The 9,843-nt window shown below is 36.3% G+C and overlaps 1 protein-coding gene across 3 annotated transcripts; it reads right to left on the bottom strand.

Annotated features, from left to right (window-relative positions):
• Window positions 1–1,462: 1,462 nt before the first annotated feature.
• Window positions 1,463–9,525, bottom strand: LOC110835413 (uncharacterized). 3 transcript variants are annotated; one of them, XM_022075594.2, is made up of 8 exons: window positions 9,391–9,525; window positions 8,915–9,158; window positions 7,173–7,371; window positions 6,797–7,071; window positions 6,624–6,712; window positions 6,200–6,461; window positions 4,829–5,031; window positions 1,463–4,229 (listed from the first exon to the last, which is right to left on the bottom strand). In XM_022075594.2, exons 1-8 carry the CDS (start codon window positions 9,468–9,470, stop codon window positions 4,124–4,126), a joined length of 1,458 nt encoding a protein of 485 aa, XP_021931286.1. In that variant the 5' UTR covers window positions 9,471–9,525; the 3' UTR covers window positions 1,463–4,123. The 3 variants fall into 3 exon arrangements, with proteins under 3 accessions (XP_021931286.1, XP_021931285.1, XP_021931284.1); XM_022075593.2 differs by having other exon boundaries at window positions 6,797–7,086; XM_022075592.2 differs by having other exon boundaries at window positions 6,797–7,089.
• Between the last annotated feature and the right edge of the window lie 318 nt (window positions 9,526–9,843).

Raw genomic sequence — 9,843 nt, forward strand, 5'->3', positions numbered from 1 at the left:
ATTCAGTAACAGTAGTAAATATTCTTCCTTCTTCGCTCTGCTTTGTGTTAAAAGCCACTCTGATCTTCTCATGTTCATTTTTACATTGTTTGCTCATAATTTTTCCCCATGACATTCTGTGGCCCTTGTACTTTTCTTAGATGTGTCCATATTGTGTCTAGTAATAAAAAAGCACTTAGCGTATTTTGGCGCATGAGGAAGTAACAGATCGGTAGTGAGAATTTAATGAAGATGATAGTCATTAAATCAAGGATGCAGTTATGACATGTAGAATGCATGGAAAAGCTATAAATTTTAGCTGGAAAAATGTAACATGAGAAACCAGACACTGAAGTATAATATTAATATGAATTTTAAAGAAATAGGGTTTGACAGTGTGGGATGGATTTAAATATTTTTAAATGCATTTTTATATTCAGAAAACCAAATTAACTTCAAATATGTGTTAAGAATGTGTCAGTGATCTTTCTTCTATTCTACTTGTGGATGCATTCTTATGTATGACAATTATTTTGCAGGTGTTGCTGTCTGTGGCTTTCTCTCTCTCTGATCAGTTGAGACTTTCAGCACTCCATAATTTTCATTTACTTTCCTCACTCCATAATCTTCATTTAGTTCTGTTTTCCCATTCACAAGCCTTCTTGTTTAAAATTGATGATTCTCTCAGTTTCTATTTATGTTCACTAATGATAAAGCATTATACTTCTGAAGCAGGGGTACCTATATGGCAGACTACAATGCATGACAGTTAGGTGACGATGATGACAGCTGACAGGGGATGTGCAGCATAACTTTGGATCCGAACCATAATGAAATACTGGTATTCTTCACATTCGCAAGTTTTATCTTTATTACAGGTGAGGGAAAGAACTAAAATATAAATGTAACTTCAGTCATTGGATGTAGTGAGAAACATTTTAGGTACTAGCTTAATCATGATTATGCAGAAGAAGGACAATCCAAGGATGAAACTTAAAAATATCTTACATTTAGTTACTTCTCATATATCTGAATCATTCAAGAATAATAGCTTTGGTTGCACTTGAGAATTAAGGTTTTCTCTAACAGTACTTCTGATTCACAAAAATGCATTCATAGTGTGTGTGTGTGTATATATATATATATATATATATGTATGTATATATAAAGGAAGAAGTTTATTCAAGTTCATTGAAATCAGAACCTGCCTTAGGCAAGTTTACTAGAATCTGGCTGTCACTGCTTCTAAGACAGTCTGATTTAAGGGGACTGCCATGCCTATGGTTATGCAATGTCACAATATACCATATTACATTTAAAAATCCTGGATGCTGTATCTAAAAGAGATCTGCCATTCCAAAATTTGAATAATTTGCAATAATAAAAATAAATCTCAAGTACAATACAATGCTTATTAAATGGGCTGTCTGGGACCTAACATGGTTTCTGTCCCCTTTTTATCTGGACAGGGAAGAAGATCTAGTCTTTGAAACATCATTTTATTGAAATGTAGACGATGGACAAGTCCAAAACACCACTTTTACAAATTATAATGCACTATTGTTAGAAACCATCACACTTCATCTTTCACGTTTATGACATGCCTTGTTCAAAAACATTAACTTTAATATTGTGTATATAACCACAATTCAACTTAAAACTTAGCATGCTTCATTAAAATGCTCATAAGAATCATACATTTTGTTTTTCTGTGAATAATTTCATAGTTTTGTACCACCTAGCTTTTGAAGATTATTTTACTACATGGAGTTCGCTCGTGAATTTATACCTTATAGTCACTGGCATCCTTTTCTTTTAAAAAGCAAGTCGTAGACCAATCGTTTTGGTAGAAATGAAGCTGTCAGTACAACATACCAAGTGTACTGCTAGAGAAAAAGCCCTAGTCTTTAGGAGCCTTATATACACAGTTTAATATCCCTTGTACTGGTACATGTTGTTCCAAAATTAAAAGCAATAAATGTGGGAATTTTATAAAACAGTGTAGATAAATACCAGAGTGCAAAAATGTTGTAGGTGAGTAGCTATGGAGGGAAGGAAATGTTAAGGATGATGGGTAAAACCTAAAAAATACATTTTGTGATTGGTTCATTATTTTATATTCCTGAAAGATAGCTTATTTTCAATAACATATTTAGATCATGATATAAATGTAAGTTATTCACACTGAAAATATGCCCACAGACGTGAATTTATATCACTAACGGAAGGACATAATCAAATTACATTCACTAACATTTATTATAAGGTGTACTGATTTCACTTTTCATTCCTTGTAGTGCCTGGGTTTTAGGCACTAATCAGCACAGTCTGTACTGCATTTGCCAGTGCCTAGTTACTGACTATAGAAAACAATGAGGAAAAAACAGCAACAATCATAAATGTATGGAATACAGTTTGAATCCTTTCAGTTTTCTTAGACACTTATTACTGACAATACAAGTCTGTGTCTGTATCTGTATATAAACCCATACTTCCACCAATACAGTATTAAAAAAATGTTGGATTTCCGAGAGGCGTGTTTAATAAAACAGACTTTTGTCACATTACATTACACATAGCCACTGATGGTGTTATGATGGTTATTTGCACTGAATAATGTAACCTGAATTAGTTAAACATGTCACTGAACTCGTGTACATATTATTTTGAATAATTGTCAGTAAGTTATGAAAACAGAAAAACAATTCTGGGGTCCTTGCCGACCAAAAATAATTTCCAGTTATCAAACAGTTTTTATAAACATCAGTTGGTTTGTATTATGAGTTAATTAAATTACTTCAATGTGAAATCAAAACCTTGGTAGCCACAGAGATTTCTTAACATACAATGCAACCACAGTAGAACGAGCACTTCATTACAGTGAGGAAAATCATTTGCATCATTAATCTGCTAATGTTAAAGTTTTCAAAAGTGGTGTATAAAATGAAGTTTTTGGCACCTCTGTCACAACTTTTTACATCTATATTTTCACTTTTGCTTTCAAATCTATAACTGGCGATCCACAAGTATCATTAACCTACCCTCTGTCTCTCTCCCTAGTCTAGGAAAAGAAAGTTTGCATTCCTAAATATAATTGTAACAGCTTATGCCTCCATATTTTAGATAATTGGAGACTTCGTTTCATCCAATAACACAATTTCTCTCAAATGTTTTACACGCTGGTTATGATCTTTGATGTGCTAATAACTTGACTGCAAGCAATGGAAGTGATATTTCTGTCTTCTGCTGCTGTCTGACAACAGCAAACTGTGGCAGGAGGGGACTGTAGTCCAGATCATGGGAGGAAACACAGTAACTCTTCTGTTAATGCACATACTAAATGATCTGCTCAGGTCTGTGGCTGAACCCAAAATTACTAATGTAATAACAGGACAGGCAATGGCAACAGATACTGGCTGATGCTGTGCTTTTCAATGCATGTTGTGACAAAGACATTTGCTTATTTCAGTGTACACTGTGTTGCTTGGCTTCTGAACATGAACTGAAAACTATTTCATGACTGTGCTTTAAGTTACAAAGTATTCAACATTAATTACAGGAATCAAAGAGAAGTGCTCAGACTTGAATAAAAAAACTGAAGTAATGTCTACATGAACTTTGCAACTAATCAAAGAGAAAAATAGGAAGACAATGCAGATTTTTTAGCACTGCTTGCCATTCTGAATAACACAGGCAAAATACGAACAGCTGCTTCTGTGTTTTAAGGACAAATTGTGGAGTTTAGAACTGGTCTGAAATGTAACACAGACAGTTGGTGTAACTCCAACTTCTTCATGTGTAACATCTCTAAGCAAGTAGCATACAAAACATGTTTATCTTCCCAATTGCATATGCAGTGAATTATTGGCAGCATATTACAAGTACCCATTAGAACAAGCACTTTTATTAATTTTATACATTCTCGTTATACTAAGGTTGCACTGAGCTCTGGATAAACTGTTTTTGGAATATGAAACTATGACAATTAGGAATAAAAGGATACAGTGCCAAAATACTACCACAAAGTAATAATATGCAAACTATTTTGCATCATCCTATAACTATTTACTTTGTCACCAGGCCTGTTCTTTAAACTCTGTACATGCATATGTTTGATATACGAGTCCTTAACAATGTAAACATTTCAAGACTTGTTGAAGAGAGCCTTGTGGATTGTCCCTATGTCAGGAATGACTGATGACTTCCCTCCTGTTGGGAGCTTGTACAAATTGCCACTGGAACTCCGGGAGCTGTTAAAAAAGAGCATTAATGTATGATAATACTATGCCAATGTAAATGTGGACCAAGAAAGAAGCATCAGTAAATTTCAAGTAGAAGGTGAAGTTTTATAAAGTAATAAAAATCAAACCACAAAGGATATATGGATGTTGGTCTTGTGGGTTTTAATGAAATGTGGCCTTGTAGGGAGATGACCAGCATTTTGGAGGAACATACTGCCATGAGATCTGTACTTTATGCTTCCACAAATGTTGGTGTGATGAGGCTTTTTGACGGAACTCATAAAGCTCAATCTGAACTTCATGCAAAGTGTCGCATTTAATCACTATGGATCAACAATTAAATTCACCAAAAGACTCTTAGTGTAGACTCCCAGAACCAGACTTCGGTGATACTTCTTGAATATGTCTGAAGAATCACATAAATGAATACAACTTCCCCATAATACATTCATTTCATGCAAGTTGAGCAAAGAACATATGGTTAATATATGACAAATGGCACATGCAGAACATTACTGACATAAAAAGTCCTTCAAGGTAAATGCTAGTCAGGCCAAAAGAATATGGACAGTGCACACAACCTGAATATGTACTTAGTTATCAGGTACCTGGCTGAATTCCTTCCAGCACTAGATATTGATGGTGGCCTGGAATTCACTAGCATGCACTTCATGGGCTGCCCATCCAGCTGTCTGTTGTGATAGACATCAACAGCTTTTACAGCATCTTTATGCAGCTGGTATACCACCTCTGCTGTTCCTGGCCGAACCAAACGTGATGTCACCAGAGGACCTATATCTTCAAAGAGCTCCTGATGGTATGTAAAAATTCACAAATATAGTAACAGGAATACCTTAAAGAGCGCACTTGGATTTGAAAAATCGTCATCAGTATAATTTCTATTAAAGTAGCTACTAGATGTGCATGTGTCCACTCCTTCCCTATTTTCTTCTGCAGGCCTACGTCTCTCCTCATTTGGCCTCTCTACCTTGTCCTGATCTTCTCCATAATCATTATTCAACATCATATTTTAAACTCCTTGAGAAATTCTGTCATTGTCCTTATCACTCTGTACCTTAATATGATAACTCTTTCATATGGATGCTGTTGGTCTTCTAGGTTGTAATATTGTGTGGACTTGTAAGTCAATCCCACAATTTCAGAGAACCATGCTGTTCCCATCCTCAGAGCTGATGACAGAGGCAGTGTCAACCTCCAAAATTCTGGTATCTGACTGCCAGTCCACATGGCATTACAACCCAGAAGATCAATGCTGACATCTTTACTACTGTAAAAAACTAAAATATCATCTTATCATCTTCTGGTTTTGCTTTTAGATCTTGTCTGATGTCCTGATTTAGATTTTATCTCTACTTGTTCATTTCTTAAAACTCCATAGGCAGACTACATTTTAAGCATTTACCTGCTTACATATTCTGCAGTTAATTTTAAAGATATATAAGCCAAAACACTTGATTCTTTTTTTTTGGGGGGGGGGACTACTGAAAGATTTAAAGGATATTTAAATTAAATGGTTTCCTGGTGAATTTAAACGCCATGGCAAATGATTATGTGACACTACTGTACAAAGAACATATCCCTCTCGTATTTGAACAATCAGGAATAGTTAAAAGTTCAATAAAGATATTACAAGAATAAATAAAAAATAAATTTGTCTGAACTCGTGCTACATGCCCATGCCAGAAGAGCGGAAAAGTGTGGTGCAATCCAAGTATATATTTTCCAAATACAATCATTGTAATTTTGCATATCTCATAATTCCTTACATTCATTTGCTGCATACACAAATATTGTTTCACAACTGAAGGTGAAACTTCTATCCATAAATTCAAAGCTGGGCCCAATAAACACCTAATGCTTTTCATTATTAATTCATTCTCTTCTCTACTTAAAAAATCCTTCAGCTCAAAGACATTTGACTAAATGACTATTTGTGTAGATGACAATGGACAGTTTACCCGAATGTCCTCATGTGTGACACTGGTCTGCAGGTTTGACACCACAATTCTATGGCCAGTAGGTGCAGAAGGTGTGGTATTGGTAGATGATTTTGAACCAACTGAAAGAATGCCCATGGTGCGAGGAGTAACAACTGGCGTGTCCAATCGAGCTTTGAGTTCTGAACTCATTCTGCCAGCCAACATGCCAGTACTACCAGAAGCACTGCCTCGTTTCCAGGGAGACAAGTCGTCTTCGTCGTCAGAGTCTTCAGGTTCAATGCTGCATGAAAATTAACAGGTGCACATTTTACTATACTGGATGAAAGAAGTAAACTTAAAGTTCATCTTCTCTGTCCTCAGGCTACTTAAAAATGATTTAAATCCTAGAGTACTGATTGTTCAATAAGATCGGTACGGTTGGCCCTTCAAAAGACTAACATACCGTGAAACAGGAGGGACATTAACATGTTTGAGTGGCTGGGCTTCATAATTCCATTCCTCCCTCTCAGAGAGCAGTGTTGGTCCATGCTTCTGGAAATGAAAAGCAATGAAATGGATGAACAAAGAGAACTGACATGCATCACAATGAATATTTTTCAAATACACAAAGTTTACCAGCTGCTGTGTATTCCTGGCAATTATTTTCAGGCTTGTAGGTTGAATTGTCCCTCGCCGTGTAACAGGAGAAGTCAGTACAGGATCACGCAGAATGGGAGCCCGTATCGAGTTCCGTGTCATGGAGCCATACTCTTCCACTGAGGACACTGAATCTTGAGACACTGGATTCACCCACGCATAAAGGCTCCGTTGCTGCATAGGAGGAGCAAACAATGGTGGTGGGGGAAGCGATGTTCTATCATTACTGACTGTACGTCTCAGGACTGTTGATCCTGCTGGCAACAGATCTACTGAAATGCAAGGTTTACACATGAATACCTCATAAGGAGAAAATGTAGCCACTGGAGAAGAAGAGTGTAATACTGTACAATACCTTCCTCAATATCGTCAACATCCATTTTTGAAATTGGCATTCCAAATCCTCTACCACCAGAAGTTACTGTGCGTTCCTGAATTTCATTTCCATTACGTGGAATTCGCCTCTTATTGGTGCTTAAACTGATCTGGCCATTTCGACTGGTACGCCTCGTTATACTGGCTCCAACCCGAGATAAATTTGGGCTTGCATTACTCTGAAATATATATTTTAAGGCATATGTAAATGGGGACAAATTAACAGCAAATAAAACCGGAAAATACACTTAATTACATACAATAAAATTTTGCTTATTTATAAAAACTTTATATCCTATAGTTCATACACTGGTTTGAAAACTGATATCAGAAATAAAGAGTTCATAGTTTCAAACCTCTAATCCTTGCACTGGTGAGGTTATCTTCTGATGCTAACTGACCACCAGACACTGGTTGTATACATTAAAGAAGGAAATATCAATAGATGAAAGGACGCTTACATGGAGAGACAGGCTTGTGTCCTATGTGTACATGCCCAAAAAGCTGTAACATTTGCACTTTAAATCTAAAAATGGATACAATGTAGTCTTGAATGTAGAGGGGAAATTCAGAAGCAACAAAAGATCTTATCTGACCTGTTCATTTGTTTCAAGCAGGGCTAATGCTTAATATCCAAAGGTTGCTTGGTACTGAAGAGAATGGTTAGGAAATATTAAACTACATTTTTTATATTAGGATTGGAGGGTAAATTCTGCAATCAGACAATGGGCATGGGATGTATACCTTCCAGTACCTATGCACTATAAAATAAGCAATTGCAGTTAATGGAGGAATGTTATCTGGGTCACTTAATATTCCATAACATCATAAATCCGATATTGCTTCTTACAGGGACTGGCTGCACATTAAAAACTGCTCTAATGAAAGACAAGCTGTAAATAAAAAATAAATTTCTGCTGCTCTGTACTATGACGGCTCTTTCTGAAGTTACAAACTGACTGTGCAAGGAAATGAAAATTGTGATTGTACAATTTACTGTTACAAGATGCAAAATAGTGCATCAATGTTAGAAGATGCTGAACAAGTAAAGCCAATAAATGCCATGGTCCCTAAAATGTCATTTTTCATAATCTACAGCCTCCTGATATATTTTCTATACTACTGTCTTATACTTCCTAAGAATGTTATGGAATATATAAATGATTTTGTTATGAAGTGTTAAAGAATTAAATTCCTAACTTGTGAAAGTATTTAAAGAATGTTTATATAAAATGTGGCTACCAGTTACAGGGATACACAGCAACCATATATGAGCTGGGTAGCTCAATGTATTCTCAGAGTCTAAAAAACTGGGGTTCAATCCTCAGCAGGAATAAATATTATTCTTCTAGCATCAGCATCCAGACTGGCTCTGAGGCCCACCCAGCTTCCTATCCAATGGGTACTGGGGGCCCTTTACCTCAGGTAAAACATGGCTGGGGCATGATACAGACCATGCATGTAGTGCTGATATCAAGAATGAGTATGAGCCAAACCTCTTCTGCCAGGCACCTCCATGGTGTGTAGTGAGCCAGATTTACTTCACTTCACAGCACCCATGTGCATTCCAATAAAAAGGTTAATCTGTACTTTCACTCTTAAACATTGCAAAATAGTATCTTTATTAACATCAAGATCATATAAGATGATTGAGTATAGCTATTTGGTTCAGGAATGTTTATGAAATTATGGCTCAGAACATATATAGTCAATGAACTTTACCCTGTTTTCTCGCAGTTTGTCTAATTTAAAACGAGCATCAGTCTGCTTAGCAATTTCAGCCAACTTGTCCCTAGCATCTGTAAGTTTCTGGCGATTCTTTTGTATTATTCGTAGCCGAGCATCATCCGCAGGTCCCAGAACTTGACCTCTCCGTCCTCCCTGACGTCCACCTCTTCTTTTGACATGGTTTGTGTTGTTGAGACTTTGTCCACGGCTACCAGGCTCTAACCTCTTGCCCTGTCCCCTGAGCATATCAAATTCAAGTTCAAATTACATATTGCAAAATTTAGTTCAAATTTCTGGCATAATTCAAATATTCGTTTCCATACAGGAATGATTTCCCTGCTAAAACCTACATGTTGACAAACTCTTTAGGCGGGATAAGAGACGATATTAGATAATCATTTAAACGAAACCATTTTTTCAGTGCTATGAACAACAAACATTTTACAGGAAACTGACATTATTTCACGTACCTTTTTCTTCCCCGAATGTTTGAAGCCTTCGAAAACTTTTTTTGGATAATGTCATCTAAGCTAAGATCCATATTTGCCATGCCGAAACAACTACAACCATCTGTCGTCGTTGGTACTATTTTCTTTGCCCATGGAGTACATAATCACAGAGAGTAATACATTGTGATACCAAATCCCCGATATTACCTATGGAACTGATTAACTGCCAAGAGGGAACAAACAGAAAGTTGTGAAGCGAACTTAAATAGAGTGATTAGGGTACTCTGTTTCTTGTCCACCCTCATGACAAACACTGTAGTTTGACCATGTGCCCTGGACTAAAACACTTGACATATTTGTATGAAATAGATAATGAAAGTTTTTAATCAACGTTATTTTTCAGCTTCAAATGCACCTTACCAATCTGTAACAAGATTTGGGGCACTCTCAGATTACTAGATAAAGTTTAGAGAA

Source organism: Zootermopsis nevadensis, unplaced genomic scaffold, assembly GCF_977971745.1.
Source record: "Zootermopsis nevadensis isolate Lab colony 2312 unplaced genomic scaffold, Znev_1.0 Znev_ptg000021l, whole genome shotgun sequence".
NCBI classification, from domain to species: Eukaryota; Metazoa; Arthropoda; class Insecta; order Blattodea; family Termopsidae; genus Zootermopsis; species Zootermopsis nevadensis.